The 20,052-nt window shown below is 40.2% G+C and overlaps 1 protein-coding gene across 1 annotated transcript in view; it reads left to right on the top strand.

Annotated features, from left to right (window-relative positions):
* Positions 1-13,105: 13,105 nt before the first annotated feature.
* The window catches only part of LOC139159655 (alpha-2-macroglobulin-like), a 105,111-nt gene continuing 98,164 nt past the window's right edge, over positions 13,106-20,052 (top strand). The window contains exon 1 of the mRNA XM_070736968.1: positions 13,106-13,850. Within this exon, the coding sequence (XP_070593069.1) occupies positions 13,756-13,850 (95 nt within the window). The 5' untranslated portion in view covers positions 13,106-13,755. The remainder of the gene's footprint in view (positions 13,851-20,052) is intronic.

Genomic DNA, 20,052 nt, shown 5'->3' with positions numbered 1-20,052 from the left:
TAAAAAACCCTTATTATAAAACCAAACATACATACAAACATACCATGAATAAAATTGTAAAGGCCTAGGGGGAAATAATATCTCAATTCCCGCATGCCTGGTGGCAGAGGTGGGTTTTAAGAAGCTTACAAAAGGCAAGGAGGGTGGGGGCAATTCTAATCTCTGGGGGGAGTTGGTTCCAGAGGGCCGGGGCTGCCATAGAGAAGGCTCTTCCCCTGGGTCCCTCCAAACGACATTGTTTAGTTGACTCTGTGGGACCTAACTGGTTGCTGGGATTCGTGCAGCAGAAGGCGGTCCCTGAGATATGGTTCCACATAAAGAGCTGATAGATAAGTTAGTGAAGATTGGACTTAATCCCTGGATAGTTCCGTTGATTTGCAGCTGGCTGAAGCGTAGACATCAGAGGGTTGTTGTTAACAGCGAGTATTCTGAGCAGTGACTGGTTACAAGCAGTGTGCCACAAGGGTCTGTTCTGGGTCCTATTCTTTTTAATATGTTTGTGAGTGATATAGGGGAAGGTTTGGTAGGAAAGGTTTGCCTATTTGCCAATGACTCTAAAGTGTGCAATAGGGTTGATATTCCTGGAGGTGTCTGCAATATGGCAAATGATTTAGCTTTACTAGATAAATGGTCAAAGCAATGGAAACTGCAGTTTAACGTTTCCAAATGTAAAATAATGCACTTGGGGAAAAGGAATCCTCAATCTGAGTATTGTATTTACAGTTCTGTGTTAGCAAAAACTTCAGAAGAGAAGGATTTAGGGGTAGCGATTTCTGACAGTCTCAAAATGGGCGAACAGTGTGGTCAAGCAGTAGGAAAAGCAAGTAGAATGCTTGGCCGCATAGCTAGAGGTATGACAAGCAGGAAGAGGGAGATTGTGATCCTGCTATATAAAGCGCTGGTGAGACCACATTTGGAATACTGTGTTCAGTTCTGGAGACCTCACCTACAAAAAGATATTGACAAAATTGAACGGGTCCAAAGATGGACTACAAGAATGGTGGAAGATCTTAAGCATGAAACCTATCAGGAAAGACTTAATGAACTCAATCTGTATAGTCTGGAGGATAGAAAGAAAAGGGGGAACATGATCGAAACATTTAAACATGTTAAGGGGTTAAATAAGGTTCAGGAGGGAAGTGTTTTTAAGGGGGCACAATCTGAGGTTAGTTGGGGGAAAGATCAGAAGCAACATGAGAAAATATTATTTTACTGAAAGAGTAGTAGATGCTTGGAACAAACTTCCAGCAGACGTGGTTGGTAAATCCAGAGTAACTGAATTTAAACATGCCTGGGATGTCATATATCCATCCTAAGATAAAATACAGGAAATAGTATAAGGGCAGACTAGATGGACCTCATCAATCTTCTATGTTTCTATGAAATGATGTAGTCAAAATGCAGGAAGTTTTGCATTCAGAAATTGGATTGTCTCAATCATTCTTGCTTTGGTTGAGTTTATCAGTTGGAATGTTGACAGGATGAAATGAGGAAAGTCAGTAAAGTGACAGCAAAGAAACTTTTTTAAAAAGAGGAACATGATAGACTTTTGTTTTATTGAAAAATTCTGATATATATATATACACACACACACACAGAGAGAGAGAGAGAGAGAGAGAGAGAGAGAGAGAGAGAGAGAGAGAGAGAGAGAGAGAGAGAGAGAGAGAGAGACCAGGCATCTGCAGATACTTTAATTGCTGTTCTGTTCGAAAAAAGTTACAAATCTTCTGTTCGGGTCACATACGACCCGGACCGAAAACTCTTCATTTGAAGTGCTTATGTTTGGTCAATTTGAAAACTTTTTTCACTTGGAAAGTAGTCTGAACATTTCTGCACACAATGATATGAAAATTGAACTGAGAAAATTAATCCTTATTGGTTTATTTTGCACATAAATGTGCCCCCCCCCCTCGGGTCTATTTGACCCGAACTGCAAATTGATCATTTTAGGTACTTATATTTGGTCTTTTTGAAAGCTGTTCACCTGGAAACAAGTTTGAACATTTCTGCACACAATGATATGAAAATTGAACTGAGAAAAGTAATCCTTATTGGTTTATTTTGCACATAAATGTGCCTCCCCCCCATTTCTGTGAAATAGTCTTCACTTTATGGATAGTTTTGCTAGCAGAATACATTCAATTTTGCTAAAGTTGGTGTGGGATTTGTAGCTTGAATATTTCTGAACATAATGATATGAAAATTGAACTGGAAAAATTGATGCATATTGGTTTATTTTGCACATAAAGTTATTTCAATTTATATAAAAATTATGCTGTTAATTTCAAACTTACATACTTTTTTTTAGTAAAATGGATTTCTTTCATAAAATTAGTTATCTGGCTACAATGTGGTTGATTTTCAAAAGGATATTCCAAATATTTCTAGACAAATATGTATAAACAGTGACAATAATGGCACATAGCAAGGCCGGGGGGGTGGCCCTTTTGTGGCAAAAATAAACCAATAAGAACCATTTTTTTCAGTTCATTTATATTTTTCTTATATTCAGAAATTTTCAATTTAGTATATCAAACCTTTTGGGGGAAAATTCCTTAGGGATTTGTAGCCTTAAAAAATAGAAATTGACACGAAATTCAAAAAGGATGGGGGGAGTGGATTTATGATCAAAATAAAAATATAAGTCTCAATTTTTCCAGTTCAATTTTCATATCATTATGTTCATAAATGTTCAAACTAGTTTTCCAGTTGAAAAAGTTTTCAAAAAGATCAAATTCAAGTACCTAAAAAAATTATTTTTGGTCCGGTCATATACGAACAGAAACAGACTCGAAGTTATGATTTTTTTTTGCCCAGAAAACAATTAGCCACCACCCCAAAAATATTTTTTGATGATCAGCATTGTTAAATTGAGTAAATGAATGCCTAAGATTTTAAAGAATATTTCGGATTTGGAGCATAAAAAAATAAAAAGTGAAAATGGTTGCAAGCAGCCAAGGGGGGGGGGAGGCCTTATTTCTGATGTTAAAAAACCAATAAGAATCATTTTTTTCAGTTCCTTTATATTTTTCTTATATTCAGAAATGTTCAAGCTACCAATCTCACACCAACTTTAGTAAAATAGAATGCATTTTGCAAGCAAAACTATCCATAAATTGAAAAAAATTTCACAAAAACGGGGGGGGGCGTGCATTATATCCGCAAAATAAACCAATAAGATTTACTTTTTTCATTTCAATTTTCATATCATTGTGTGCAGAAATGTTCAGACTACTTTCCAAGTGAAAAAAGCTTTCAAAAAGACCAAACATAAGCACTGCAAATGAAGAGTTTTCGGTCCGGGTCGTATGTGACCCGAACAGAAGATTTGTAACTTTTTTTGCCCAGCAAAAACTAAGCCCCCCACCCCCCCAAAAAAATTCTCATAGAGAGAACCCCTGAAATGATAAATAGTCATGAAATTTCAAGTTTCAGATATGCAGGGAAAATTTTTTACAGGGACTCAAACTTGGCTTCGGGTCACATACGACCCGAACAGAACAGCAGGGTTAAGAAATTCAGAATAAAGACTTGAAAATGTGTACAATAATAGAATAGAAAACAATTCTTTATTGGCCAAGTGTGCTTGGACATACAGTGTTCCCTCGATTTTCGTGGGTTCGAATTTTGCGGAAAGTCTATACCACGGTTTTTCCAAAATATTAATTAAAAAATACTTTGTGGGTTTTTTCCCTATACCACGGTTTTTCCCACCCGATGACGTCGTATGTCACCGCCAAACTTTTGTCTGCCTTTAATAAATTTTTTTTTAATAAACTTTAATAAATAAACATGGTGAGTAATAATTTGAATTGTTGCTAAGGGAATGGAAAATTGCAATTTAGGGGTTTAAAGTGTTAAGTGGAGGCTTGTGATACTGTTCATAGCCAAAAATAGTGTATTTACTTCCGCATCTCTACTTCGCGGAAATTCAACTTTCGCGGGCGGTCTCGGAGCGCATCCCCTGCGAAAAACGAGGGAACACTGTACAAGGAATTTAGCTTTGGTGCACATGCTCTCAGTGTACATAACAGATACATTATTCAAGAATCATGTGGTACAACACTTAATGATTGTCATAGGATTCAAGTAAGCAATCAGGAAACAATCAATATTAATATACTGTAAATCGTAAGGATGCAAGCAACAAGTTACAGTCATACAGTCAACATGGGAAGAAATGGGTGAAAGGAATTATGAGAAGACTAATAGTAATAGTAATGCAGCCTTAGTGAATAGTTTGACAGTGGTGATGGAATTATTTGTTTAGCAATTTTCCCTCCTTTTCTTTTTTACGACCCTGCAATCTCTTTAGAGGTAATCCTTTATTTACAACATTTCATTTAGTGACTGTTCGAAGTTACAATGGCACTGAAAAAGAATGACATGACTGTTTGTTTTTACACTTACGATTGTTGTAGCATCCCCATGGTCATAGGATCAAATTTCAGATGCTTGGCTCATATTCATGACAGTTGCATTGTCCTGGGAACATAGGATAACCATTTGTAACCTTCCCAGCTGGCTTCCAACAAGCAAAGTCAATGGGGGAAAATTAATTTAATGATTTAATGATTGCATAATTCGCTTAACAGATTGTCCCCCAAATCTCCAGTTTTTAATGCTTTTTTTTCGAAGAAACTAGAGTTTATTTATTTATTTATTTATTTATTTGTTCGTTTATTCATTAATTCATTAATTCATTAATTCATTAATTCATTAATTCATTAATTCATTAATTCATTAATTCATTAATTCATTAATTCATTAATTCATTAATTCATTAATTCATTAATTCATTAATTCATTTATTGGATTTGTATGCCGCCACTCTCCGTAGACTCGGGGCGGCTAACAACAGTAATAAAAACAGCATACAACAATCCAATATTAAAACAGTTAAAAACCCTTATTATAAAACCAAACATACATACAGACATACCATGCATAAAATTGTAAAGGCCTAGGGGGAAAGAGTATCTCAGTTCCCCCATGCCTGGTGGCAGAGGTGGGTTTTAAGAAGGTTACGAAAGGCAAGGAAGGTGGGAGCAATTCTAATCTCTGGGGGGAGTTGGTTCCAGAGGCCACCACAGAGAAGGCTCTTCCCCTGGGCCCCGTCAAGCAACATTGTTTAGTTGAAGGGACCCGGAGAAGACCCACTCTGTGGGACCTAACTGGTCGCTGGGATTCGTGCAGCAGAAGGTGGTACTGGAGATAATCTGGTCCGGTGCCATGAAGGGCTTTATAGGTCATAACCAACACTTTGAATTGTGACCGGAAACCGATCGGCAACCAGAGTTATGTGAGCAACAGGTCTGAAAATGCAAGATCTGAAAAAATAAATTGTCCCCACGTTTTTTGGCTGACACACAAGTGCGATCGGGAAATTGCTGGCTGGGGTTAGTCTTATTGATTTTAGCTGGCTTTAAAAATCAAAGAAAACCAAAGTCCATTCTTTCATTGCACCACCATTGCACATGCAGAGGGGGGAAAAGCCCTTCACAAAGTAGAGGGAATGGAGCACAGGCACCAAATGGGTTAAGGATCTTTGCTTACTGTGAAATGAAATGTCGCAGGTGACCTGGATAGACCCCTTGATCTTAGCATAAGCTGGTCACAGTTTAGAAACATAGAAACATAGAAGACTGACAGCAGAAAAAGATCTCATGATCCATCTAGTCTGCCCTTATACTATTTTTTGTACTTTATCTTAGGATTTATTTATTTTTATTTATTTATTTGTTTGTTTGTTTGTTTATTAAATTTGTATGCCGCCCCTCTCCATAGGATGGATATATGTTTCTCCCAGGCATGTTTAAATTCAGTTACTGTGGATTTACCAACCACATCTGCTAGAAGTTTGTTCCAAGGATCTACTACTCTTTCAGTAAAATATTATTTTCTCATGTTGCTTTTGATCTTTCCCCCAACTAACTTCAGATTGTGTCCCCTTGTTCTTGTGTTCACTTTCCTATTAAAAACACTTCCCTCCGGAACCTTATTTAATATTTAAATGTTTCGATCATGTCCCCCCTTTTCCTTCTGTCCTCCAGACTATACAGATTGAGTTCATTAAGTCTTTCCTGATTTTTATGCTTAAGACCTTTTTATGCTTAAGACCTTCCACCATTCTTGTAGCCCGTCTTTGGACCCGTTCAATTTTGTCAATATCTTTTTGTAGGTAAAGTTTCCAGAACTGATCACAGTATTCCAAATGTGGTCTCACCAGCGCTCTATATAGCAGGATCACAATCTCCTTCCTCACCCATTTTGAGACTGTCAAAAGTCACTTCCCCTAAATCCTTTTCTTCTGTGCCTTTTAAAACCTAACAGAAAAAGAGCCTCCTCATTCAGAAGGATTTTTTTAAAAGAAAAAAGCAAAGAGAAACAGCCTTTGTGCTGGTAAAATAGAGGGATATCTAGCTTGGATTAAGACAGTGATGGCGGACCAATGGCACAGGAGCCCTATCTGCTGGCAAGTGAGTGTTGTCCTAGCTCAGCTCCAATGTGCATGTGTGTGCCGGCCAGCTGATTTTTGGCTCACACAGAGGCTCTGGAGGGCATTTTGTGCTTCCAGAGAGGCTCTGGGAGGATGGGAGAGGGCGTTCTCACAGTCCCTCAGCTCCAAGGAAGCCTTTGACCCTGGGGAGGGTGAAACAGGAGCCTACTGTGCCCACCAGAAGTTGGGAAACTGGCCATTTCTGGCCTCCAGAGGACCTCAAGGGGGGGGCAGGGGGCAGGGAAAACTGTTTTTGCTCTTCCCAGGCATTGAATTATGGGTATGGACACTCAGGCATGGGCTCATGCCCACGTGAGAAAAAGGTTTGCCATCACTGGTTTAAGAGATGTTTCTTTAAGAGATTGCATTAGGGGTGAAGTAGCCAGAGATTGCACTCTGGGTTATGTAGCCCATGACATGTGATCATATCTGTGTGTTCTTATTGGCCATTGTCGAGCTATACCTTGGTTAATTGTGCAAGATTAGATTAGATTAGATTAATTGGATTTATATGCCGCCCCTCTCCGCAGACTCGGGGCGGCTCACAACAATGGTAAAAACAGTACATAGTGACACATCCAATACCCACCAATCCAATTACAATGTTAAGTTAAGAAATTCATAAAACAACCCCAATATATATAAAAACAAGCACACAATCAATCAAACACCAAAACAACATGGGCAAGGGGGAGATGTTTCAGTTCCCCCTTGCCTGACAACAGAGGTGGGTTTTAAGGAGTTTACGAAAGGCAAGGAGGGTGGGGGCAATCCTAATCTCAGGGGGGAGCTGGTTCCAGAGGGTCAGAGCCACCACAGAGAAGGCTCTTCCCCTGGATCCCGCCAGACAACATTGTTTAGTCGACGGGACCCGAAGAAGGCCGACTCTGTGGGACCTAACTGGTCGCTGGGATTCGTGCGGCAGAAGGCACACCAGAGGGCATTTTAAGTCCCAACAAAGGACTATGTGGCAGTGGGAAGATGGGAAGGAATGAATCTATTTTCACCTACATGTAATGGGACAGATTATGGACATAATGTCTGTTGTGGTTAGCTCTGGCCTAGCTCCTGCCCCAAGGAATGTGCAGGTGGATGTGGGAGAGGCATGTTTTGCTCCCGATGGAATCTGCTGATGAAGCCTCCTCTGACCGAGGCAGCATGAGTGACAGGGAAGAGGGGAGTTTGGCAGACAGCTCAGGAGGAGATCAATCATCTGAATCATCTTTGGATTCTGAACAAGAATTAATGACACATCCATGCATGCATAGAGTGATGCATAGGAGACAACAACTAAAGGATTATTACAAGAGAAAATGAGGCCACCTGTGGTTGGGTGGGGCTCCAGTAATTAGGGCTGCTGCTATAAATAACAGCATGTGGATTTGGTCGTTATGAAAGAGTATCTGATCGCAGTTCTTCAAGGATCGTGTGTTGCTGTTTTCTGGACTTTGTTTGTTGATTTTTTTCACGCCTTTGAAACCAAAGAAGAGCAACATGTATGTGTGCGTGTGTGTCTCACTTCGTTGGAAGAAGAAGGGGTGTGAAGTTTCTTCACAGCTGCTAGCTAAGTACTTAATGACTGCTTAAGGGACATTGTACAGACTACCTGGTTGTTTTGGGACGAGTGCTCTTTGCAATACAAAAAGAGCGCTTAGTTTATTTTGAATTTTGTGATAAAGAACATTGTTTTGAATTTTCAAACGTGTGTGTGTCTGCAATTTGTACCCTTGAATTTTCGGGAGGCTCCTACCAGAGAGAAAAATGTCTGAGGAATTTCATCTCTGACTAATTGATATGAAGATACCAGAGAAGAAATGTAATCTGTATGTTTTACCCATTTGCGTGGAGTTATATCTGACTGAGAGAAGCGCTAAGCTTGGGCCAGAACAGCTTTCCTAACTCCAAGGGTGACCAATGTGGCTTGAAGGCTGCAGAACAAGAAGTACAGTGTTCCCTCGATTTTCACGGGGAATGCGTTCCGAGACTGCCCGTGAAAGTCGAATTTCCGTGAAGTAGAGATGCGGAAGTAAATACACAATTTTTGGCTATGGACAGTATCACAAGCCCTCCCTTAACACTTTAAACCCCTAAATTACCATTTCCCATTCCCTTAACAACCATTTACTCACCATTATTGCTGGTACTCACCATTAAATAAGACACTTAGTGATCCTGATATTTATAAACATAATTATTTATTAACAATAATTTTTTTTTTGCGATAACAACGCTGATTGGCTGAGATTTCGGCCAATCGGCAATGGCAGACGAAAGCTTGGCGATGACATATGACGTCATCGGGTGGGAAAAACCGTGGTATAGAAAAAAACCCAGCAAAGTATTTTTTTAATTAATATTTTTTGAAAAACCGTGGTATAGGCTATTTGCGAAGTTTGAACCCGCGAAAATCGAGGGAACACTGTAATACTATATGTCAGAAGCACTGAGGAACTTCAGTGATGAAAAGGTTAGCCAGTTACATCACCGTTCCTTGGGGGATGCCCAGTTGGGGGTTCCTTTCATATGCCCATTAATAAGCCCATCAAAATGGTACCTATTTATCTATTCATGTTTGCCCACTTTTGAACAAATAAGTCGGCAGGAGCTGGAGAGAATGATGGGAGCTCATCTAGTCACACAGCAGCATTCAGGTCTCAAATATGGAACTGGGCATGGATAGTCTAGTAAAAAGAAGGGCTAGGGGGGACATGATAGCTGTATAAAGGTACTTAAGGGGTTGCCACGGAGAAGAGGGGGGCAAACCAGGGCACCAGAGGGCCGGTCGAGAAACAACGGTTGGAAGCTGACCAAGAATTTCCTGATGGTGAGAGTGATCAACCAGGGGCACGGCCTCCCAGCGGAGGTTGTGAACTCCCCAACTTTGGACATTGTCAAGAGGAGATTGGACTGTCATTTGGCTGGAATGCTGTAGGATTTCCTGCTCAAGCAGGGGGTTGAACTTTTATTTATTTTATTTATTGTTAGAGTTGAAAGGGACCATGAAGGCCATCGAGTTCAACCCTCTGCCCAAGCAGGAACCCTATAATACACCAGTCAAGTGGCTGTTCAATCTTCTCTTAAAAATGTCCAGAGTGTTGGAGTTCACAATGTCCACTGGTAGGTTGTTCCATTGGTTGATCGCTCTGACTGTCAGGAAGTGCCTCCTTATCTCCATGTTGAATCTCTCCTTGGTCAGCTTCCAGCCGTTGTTCCTTGTCCGGCCCTCTGGTGCACTGAAGAATAAAGTGATCCCCTCCTCTCTGTGACACCCCCTCGTATACTTGTAGACTGCTATCATGTCCGCTCTGGCCCTCCTTTTCTCTAGGCTATCCATGCCCAGTTCCATCAGTCTCTCTTTGTAAGTCTTGGTTTCCAATCCCTTAATCATCTTGGTTGCTCTTTTTTGCACCTTCTCCAGAGTTTCAATGTCTCTTTTGAAGTGTGGTGACCAGAACTGAATACAGTACTCCAGGTGTGGTCGGACCAGCGCGTAGTAGAGTAGTATTAAGACTTCCCTGGTCTTGGAGTGTATTCTCCTGTTGATGTAGCTTAGGATTGTGTTGGCTTGATGACCTGTAAGGTCCCTTTCAACTCTAATAATAAATAAAAAATAAATATGGGCTTGCAAATTGTCAATCCAACATCCTAACCATGTGAGTCACCACATTCTATTGAAAGAAGTTTAAAAACACTGTAATGATTTTTTTTAAAGAAAATCCTTTAGGTGGCAGTGGTCACTAGGAGAGACTTTGCACAACTTCCTGTTGTGTGCTAGTTGAACCCTTTCTAATTTCACAATTTACTACACTCAGTCACTCAAGCCCTAGTCATTTCTTGTTTGGATTACAGTAATGTTCTCTACATGGGGCTTGAATGTATTTGGAAGGTAGAGTTGGCCTAGAATGTGACTGCATGGGCAGTTCTGGGAACCTTAGGATGCTCTCTGTTCTGTCCCCGCCAAGAACATAACACAACAACCAGTTTGTATGCCCTTATTTAATTCAAACACCATTACTAATAGACATCTTAGCAATGAATATGTAAACCCCAAGCTACAAACAGTCCTTTTTTGGCAAGCAACCAGCTACTGATTAACCTTCATTAATAGCTGGTATCAGTTCAAAGAGTTTTAAAGCCAAGAAGAGCAATTAGGTTTTGATATCTTACGTATCTTCAGAGAGTTGGCAAAACGCCTAGAGGTAGTTTTTGATAACTGAAACGGCATCAGAGATAACAAAGCAGAAATCTTTCAGACACTATGATCAGATGGGTTTCACACAACAGATTCAAACTCAACACTAACCGCTCCAAACTTGACTGTAAAAAATATGACTTTAACAATCGAGTCGTTGAAGCGTGGAACTCATTACCGGACTCAATTATGTCAACCCCTAACCCCCAACATTTCTCCCTTAGACTCTCCACGATTGACCTCTCCAGGTTCCTAAGAGGTCAGTAAGGGGCGTACATAAGTGCACTGTTGTGCCTTTCGTCCCCTCTTCAATTGTCTTTCCCTTATCTCATATATCATATATATTTTCTTCCTTTCATATACCCTCTGCTCTATTTTTACATTTATCTCTATATATATTACTTCATGTCTATTCTCTTCCTATGTATTTGTGTATTGGACAAATGAAAAAATAAATAAATAAATAAATGAAATAAATAAACGTTGTTCTCTGCAATTGATGTCCTTAAGTAGACCAGGGGAATGGCCAATTAGTCCTCAGTCTTACTCCCGAGGAGACCTCCTCTGGAGTAACCTTTCCTGTCTCTGCGTGCTCTTGCATTAAGAAGAGTCTCCTCCTCTTCTTCCTCATCACTGCCAAGAGGTGCTGGAGGTTCCAAAGGCCCTGACTGAACCGCTGCCTCTGGCACCAAGTCCCTGCCAGCCCCCTCACTATCTGACTCAGGTGGCAGCTGCACCAAGTTGGTCTCCTCATGAGCAGGATCCACTATCAGCTGCATGGTAGCTGTTGGCGGGCCACGACACCCTATGTAATATCTCTTACACGAGCTGCTGTGGGTGGCAGTTTGCTTCCTAATGCAATTCAAGGTGTTGGTTATTACCTATAAAGCTCTTTATGGCATTTGTTTGTTTGTTTGTTTGTTTGTTTGTTTATTTATTTATTTATTTATTTATTTATTTATTTATTTATTTATTTATTTATTTATTTATTTATTTATTTATTTATTGTTAGAGTTGGAAGGGATCATGCGGGTCATCAAGTCCAGCCCCCTGCCTAAGCAGGAACCCTATAGCATCCTAGCCAAATGACAGTCCAATTTCCTCTTAAAAATGTCCAGAGTATTGGAGTTTACAATGTCCGCTGGTAGGTTGTTCCACTGGTTGATCGTTCTGACCGTCAGGAAGTTCTTCCTTATTTCCAGGTTGAATCTCTCCTTGGTCTAACTAACATTGACTAACAATCCTCGATCTAGAAAGCTTAGAACTACGGTGTCTAAAACACGATTTAAGTATTGCCCACAAGATCAGATGCTACAATGTCCTGCCTGTCAATGACTACTTCAGCTTTAACCGCAACAACACAAGAGCACGCAACAGATTCAAACTTAATATTAATCACTCCAAACTTGACTGTAAAAAATATGACTTTAGCTATCGAGTTGTCGAAGCGTGGAACACATTACCAGACTCAGTAGTGTCAACCCCTAACCCCCAACATTTCTCCCTTAGACTATCCACGATTGACCTCTCCAGGTTCCTAAGAGGTCAGTAAGGGGCGTACATAAGAGCACTAGTGTGCCTTTCGTCCCCTGTCCAATTGTCTCTCCTTATCTTATATATCATATATCTTTTCTTACTTTCATATATCTTCTCCTCTATTTTTATATCTTTTCTTCTATCCTTTTCTTTATATATAATACTTCATGTCTATTCTCTTCAATATATATTGTGTATTGGACAAAATAAATAAATAAAAATAAGGACCTGTCTCATTCTAATATTATTGGTCCACTCTACTCACATTGGTAGAAGGAGAATGCTATGGACCATATGGGCCAAGGAATTTCAGCTGATGGGGTCCAGGAAAACACAGTCCATAGACCACAGCCATCAGGTTGCTGGAGCTACCAAGAGTTAATGACCTTTTAGGCAGGGGTAGGTTCTAACTTACCTCGCTGCTGGTTCACTTTCTCCTGCACCACTTGGTTGTGTCTTATGGGTGTGCACATGCACAGTGACAAAAAAAATAACAAAAATTCCAACCCCTCCAAAACAAGATGTATCTCATGTAGGTGGGCAGTGGCACCTCTCATAATTGATTGCTTATCTAAGTCTGCTGATACTAAAGGGGCTATAAAATAACAGGGCTGGAAAGACAAGTCAAGTAGCAAACCAAACTTTATTGTGTCCCTGACCTGGGCATCTGAGGAGGTATTTTCCTAGGTGGCAGCAAACAAGGCCAGCTTGCCTCCAATAAGTGGGTCAGGGGCATTGTCACTTATGTCTGCAATGGTGCTCCCCCCTGAAAGGCCGCTTAAGGGACCAGCTCCAGTTGTTTCTATCTGAGGGGCCCTTATATCTGCCCCCATAACTTTAGGCATCTCTGGAGTAGGGAGGGGGTACTTGAGGGGGTTGCCACAGAGAGGAGGGGGACACACTGTTTTCCAGGGCACCAGAGGGCCAGACGAGGAACAACAGTTGGAAACTGACCAAGGAAAGATTCAACCTGGAGATAAGAAAGAATTTCCTGACAGTGAGAGCGATCAACCAGTGGAATGGCCTGCCAGCGGAGGTTGTGGACTCCCCAACTTTGGACACTTTCAAGAGGAGATTGGACTGCCATTTGGCTGGGGTGATGTAGGATTTCCTGCTCAGGCAGGGGGTTGAACTTGATGACCTGTAAGGTCCCTTTCAACTTTAATAATGGGTTTTAAAGGGTTACAGTTGGAAAATCATGACATGAAGTTAGTTAGAGGGCATGCACAGAAAGTGGGCAGTGTCGCTGCTAGGCAAATATGAGCTGGTTGGAAGGTAACCTACACAGCCAATTTCTCTAACTTTCACTTCTAAGGCATAGCAGCCGCTGGAAAAGAATTTGGCAATTTAGTTATCTCAATTTTATTCTCTTTTTTTTTCTCAGCAACCGGAAAGATCAATGAATGCAAACAGATATTGGCTGTTGCAATGTGTCTTATCTTCTCTGTTTGCAGATAGTCAGTATAAGTAGCAGCAGGGAGAATAGTCAGAGGCCTTTGCTTTGTACACCACCAGCCATCCAACCACCATGGAGAAGAGATGGATCTGGAGGGTTCCCAGCCTCCCCCTGCTGCTGCTATTGACTCTTCTTCCTCAGACGTCCTTGGCAGATAACACTGCACCGTAAGATGCTTGTTGGACTTTCTTTTTCTTTTTTATTTATTTATTCATTTGTCCAATACACAAATACATAGGAAGAGAATAGACATGAGAGAGATAAATGTAAAAATAGAGGAGAGGATATATGAAAGGAAGAAAATATATATCATATATGAGATAGATAAGGGAAAGACAATTGGACAGGGGACGAAAGGCACACCAGTGCACTTATGTACGCCCCTTACTGGCCTCTTAGGAACCTGGGGAGGTCAATCGTGGATAGTCTAAGGGAGAAATGTTGGGGGTTAGGGGTTGACACTATTGAGTCCGATAATGACTTCCACGCTTCGACAACTCGATTGTTAAAGTCATATTTTTTACAGTCAAGTTTGGAGCGGTTAATATTAAGTTTGAATCTGTTGCATGTTCTTGTGTTGTTGCAGTTGAAGCTATAGTAGTCATTGACCAGTAGGACGTTGCAGCATATGATCTTGTGGGCAATACTTAAATTGTGTTTTAGGCATCATAGTTCTAAGCTTTCTAGACCCAGGATTGTTAGTCTGTTTTCGTATGGTATTCTGTTGCGAGTGGAGGAGTGAAGGGCTCTTCTGGTGAAATATCTTGGGACGTTTTCAAGGGTGTTGATGTCCGAGATGTGGTATGGGTTCCAGACAGATGAGCTGTATTCAAGGATGGGTCTGGCAAAAGTTTTGTAGGCTCTTGTGAGCAGTGTGAGATTGCCGGAGCAGAAGCTACGTAGGATCAGGTTAACAACTCTAGAAGCCTTTTTGGCGATATTGTTGCAGTGGGCTTTAGCACTTAGGTCATTTGATATTAGTATTCCAAGGTCTTTTACTGAATGTGGGTTGGCTGTGAGAATTTGTTTATTCAATTTATATATGAGGTTTGGATTCTTTTTTGGATTCTTTGTCTTCCTTCTTTCTTCACTGACTCTTCACTTGCGGCTTTGTCCTTTCTTTCTTTTTATTTATTTGTTTGTTTGTTTGTTTGTTTGTCGAGGTTTGACTAGTGCAATGCTCTCTATATGGGGCTATCTCTGAAAAGTGTTCCGAAACTTCAGATCGTGCAGAATGCGGCCACGACAGCAATCTTGGGCTTCCCTAAATATGCCAATGTGTCATCAACACTCCGCGGCCTGCACTGGCTGCCGATTAGTTTCCAGTCACAATTCAAAGTGTTGGTTATGACCTATAAAGCCCTACATGGCATCAGACCGGAATACCTCCAGGACCGCCTTCTGCCACACGAATCCCAGCGGTCGGTTAGTCCCACAGAGTTGGTCTTCTCCGGGTCCCGTCGACGAAACAATGTCAGCTGGCCCAGGGGAAGAGCCTTCTCTGTGGTGGTCCCAGCCCTCTGGAATCAACTCCCTCCAGAGATTCAAACAGCCCCCATTCTCCTCACCTTCCATAAAATGCTGAAGACCCACCTTTGTCGCCAGGCGTGGGGATAATTACCACCACCCCTTTGTTATGTTTTCAACCTTTATTGTATGATGGACTGGGTTGAATGTGTATGATTGTGTAGTTAGGGCTTTTATTATGTTATTAATGTTTTAAATTGGTTTTAAATTTTTACTATTGGATTTGTAATGCATTGTGTTACTGTTATGTTGTGAACCGCCCCGAGTCTTTGGAGAGGGGCGGCAAACAAATCTAATAAATTATTATTATTATTATTATTATTATTATTATTATTATTATTATCAATACAACACAGCAAACAAGATCACTATGCTGGATTTCGTTTTTCATCACCAGTCGGGCACTTCCCAAGCACCTAGGACTGCGTGATGTAGCGGCGAATTATGTTTGCCGATCCCAGTAAAGCGGCCTTTTGCAATTGACAGGTGGAGATTTTGTCAATTCCGATGGTTTTCAAATGTCCGCTGAGATCCTTTGGCACTGCCCCCAGCGTGCCAAGAACCACTGGTAATAATAATGATAATGATGATGATGATGATGGTAATGATCATGATCATTATCATTATCTATCATTATTGTCAAAATGTGTAAAAGGTAATAGGTATGGTATAAACGGTGAAATATTTATACGTTCTGAAGAGAAACCAGAGTTTCTCTTCAGATCATATGAAAGAGGTATGTCATTAGACTGGTAGACTTATGTCCAATTACAAGATAAATACCAAAAAGATAAAAAAAGGTCAAAGTTTCCAAAGAGAAAGGAACGATCTCGACGGTATACTCATGGGTACCGAGGAAAAATTAATTGGTAAGTCTTACAAATTTTTAATTAGATATGAAACAGAAGAGAAGATAGTGAAGGACAATATGATTAGTTGGGCAAAAAATATCGGACATTCAATTGATTTAGATATGTGGGAAAAACTATGGACATTCAATTGGCAAATTAAAAAAAAATTATTTTATTATTTATTTATTTATTTATTTGTCCAATACACAATACATATTGAAGAGAATAGACATGCAGTAATATATATAAAGAAAAGGATAGAAGAAAAGATATAAAAATAGAGGAGAAGATATATGAAAGGAAGAAAAGATAAAGGAGATAAAGGACAGATAATTGGACAGGGGACGAAAGGCACACTGGTGCACTTATGTATGCCCCTTACTGACCTCTTAGGAACCTGGAGAGGTCAATCGTGGATAGACTAAGGGAAAAATGTTGGAGGTTAGGGGTTGACAGTACTGAGTCCTGTAATGAGTTCCACACTTTGACAACTCGATTGAAAAAGTCATATTTTTTATAGTCAAGTTTGGAGCTGTTAATATTAAGTTTGAATCTGTTGCTTGCTCTTGTGTTGTTGTGGTTGAAGCTGAAGTAGTCATTGAAAGGCAGGACGCTGCAGCATATGATCTTGTGGGCAATACTTAGATCGTGTTTTAGGCATCGTAGTTCTAAGCTTTCTAGACCCAGTATTCTTAGTCAGTTAAGAGATGGCTTGTGATACTGTTCATAGCCAAAAATGTTGTATTTACTTCCGCATCTCTACTTCGCGGATGACATCCCCCGCGAAAATCGAGGGAACACTGTATTACATTTCTGTTCACGCTCAAGGATATATTTGATGAGTAAGGATATATTGTTTGCATGATTGGTAGATGTACAGAAAGGTTGCCTATTTGCAAATCTGCAAAGAAGGTTCTGTACGTATGTACACAACCTTCTTTGCAGGTTTGCAAATAGGGAATTCATACAATCAACACTGGAGTCATTGTATAACAGTTGGCACCAGCATGGCAACAGCTGGTTTTGTACAGCACACAGAGAATTAGAGAAATTAATTGGAGATCTGTCCACAAACTCTGGGGCTAGAGAGATTGAGCTAGAGTTTTCATGATTTTTTAAAGAATAGAATCTGTCATCTGCACCTTTACAAATGCCCAAAAGACATTCAAGTTGGTCTTTGTAGGTCATCAAAAACTAGTTAGAGGAACCAGTGTGTTTTTTCATTAGGTTAAACAAACATTCCTCATGGGTTTGCTATGGCTATGCAATGCTCAACATTCAACGGCAAAAAGCTGGGAGTGATTGGGTATTAGATCAAGTCACATCTGCAACTCTTTAAAGTGGCCGTGTCTTTTTGCTGGATTCTGTTTGCAGATAGTACATTCCAAAGCCCCTTTGGGAATTTCAATCTCAAATGCTTCACACCTGCCTTATCTGATAGGATTTTATTCCAGAGCCCAATGTAAGGAGGAAGGTCTTTTTCCCTTCTATATGTTTAGACATTGGTGTTCATGCTTATTCTGCTTTACTCTGGGTAACTTTTAGAAACAAAGAGTTGAAGCATAATATTGCAAATGCTCTATGTATTTGTCATTTATTAATCACACAACAAGTGTTTACTTCTTCTGGTTTCTGTGGATATCCTTTATATTGATTGGTGTAACATATAAAATGATATCGATGTGCAAGACAACAATATAGGTATCATTACATTGGCTTATTACATTTATTTATTTATTTATTTATTTATTTATTTACTTACATACATACTTACTTACTTACTTAATAGGACTATTTATAGTCATTTACCTTATATCAAATTTTGGGTGGGTCCCATTCCACAATATGTTTACCACCTGCTACCGCACGAATCCCAGCGGCCGATAAGGTCCCACAGAGTTGGTCTTCTCCGGGTCCCGTTGACCAAACAATGTCGTTTGGCAGGCCCCAGGGGAAGAGCTTTCTCTGTGGCGGCCCCGGCCCTCTGGAATCAACTCCCCCCGGAGATTAGAACAGCTCCCACCCTCCTTGTCTTTCGCACATTACTCAAGACCCACCTATATCGCCAGGCATGGGGGAACTGAGACACCTCCCCCAGGCTTTTATATTTTATGTTTGGTATTTATGTGTTGTATGGTTTTAATATATGTTTTTTATGTTGGATCACCCTGGTATATTGAAGGAACGTCACAGCTCCTTTTTGCCTCTAGGCCCAACCCAGGACCATTTCAAGGCAGTTAATTTATTCATAGCTGACAACTATATTCTGTATGTTTCAGCTAAAAATATTTTATATATATGGGTATGGCTAGCTGATGAGGCCAAAATAAGGCCGAAATAGATCTTTCCTAGTCTCCCTTAATTTTCAAATTCAGCAAAAAAAACCATGTGACATATATTAATATTACACGGGGCAAAACCCGAACTCAGAACAATCTACATACATATACCCGTGAAAATCTACGAAAACGAATACAGTATATACATACATATATACATACATACATACATACATACATACATACATACATACATACATTCTTTTAATATTAGATTTGTTTCACTGCCATATTGTCTTTTATTATTGTTGTGAGCCGCCCCGAGTCTTCGGAGAGGGGCGGCATACAAATCTAATAAATTATTATTATTAATTATTATTATGATGGGGTGACTTAGTTTTGTAATAGCCGCCTCTAATTCAGTGTTAGTATTGCTCTAATTTCCCATGGTTGGCTGGGGAATTCTGGAAGTTGAATTTCACACATATGAAGTCCACCCACAGGTTGACAAACACAGCTGTAATCCAATTTGAGGAGGCAGCCTTAGATTAACTGTGTATACAGTGAAGGGCTATGAAAATTTTTACTACCACACTGTGGGCGTGGCTTATTGCAGGACACCCTGCATTTTCTTTCAACGTCTTTCAGTGCAAATTGGGTGCTCCATTTTTCGCTTCCCCACTGCATTCCTCCCCCATCCGGGCAGTAGCCCACCCCTGTGTGTATACCTAGAATAAAGAATTATATGTATAGATAAGGTACAAAAAACAATGAGCTTAGAAGGGACACCGAATTTAAAGATACGTGGGATTATATTATTAGTCTGTTAAACAAAAGATGAATTAGCATTAAAATCACTCGGGGAAGTTAAACAGGGAGAAAGAGGAAGTAGAAAGGGAAGGGAGAAGAGAAGGAGTGGAGGAAAGTAGGCAGGGGGAGAGAAAGAGTATGAAGATAGAGGGAGAAGATGAAGATAGAGGAAGGGGAGTGAAAAGAAAAGAAGAAAAACAAATGGATAAATAACAGCATAAAATAGGTGCCAAAATAGTATATTGATTTGTTCTGCCGGGATCTCTGGTAGGAGCCTCCCGAAAATTCAAGGGTACAAATTTCAGACGCGCACACATTTGAAAATTCAAAACAATGTTCTTTATCACTAGATGGACCATGAGGTCTTTTTCTGCCGTCAGACTTCTACGTTTCTATGTTTCTATCACAACATTGAAAATAAACTAAGCACTCTTTGTATTGCAAAGAGCACTCATTCCAAAACAACCTAGTAGTTTGTACAAGTCCCTTATCAGTCCTTAAATACTTAGCTTGCAGCTGTGAAGAAATGTCACAGCCCTTCTTCTTCCATGAAGTGAAACACACACACACTTTGCTCTGCTTTTGTTTCAATGGCATGAAAAATCAACAAACAAAGGCCAGAAAAACAGCAACACACAATTCCTGAAGAACTGCGATCAGATACTCTTCCACAAGGGCCAAACCCACATGCTGCTATTTATAGCAGCAGCCCTAATTACTGGAGCACAACCCAACCACAGGTGGCCTCATTTTCTCTTGTAATAATCCTTCAGTTGTTGTCTCCTATGCATCACTCTACGCATGCGTGGATGTGTCATTAATTCTTGTTCAGAATCCAAGGATGATACAGATGATTGATCTCCTCCTGGGCTGTCTGCCAAACTCCCCTCTTCCCTGTCACT

This window comes from Erythrolamprus reginae, chromosome 2, assembly GCF_031021105.1.
Source record: "Erythrolamprus reginae isolate rEryReg1 chromosome 2, rEryReg1.hap1, whole genome shotgun sequence".
NCBI lineage: Eukaryota > Metazoa > Chordata > Lepidosauria > Squamata > Dipsadidae > Erythrolamprus > Erythrolamprus reginae.
Note: the sequence above shows the minus strand (reverse complement) of the source record. Positions and strands in the feature narration are given on the sequence as shown.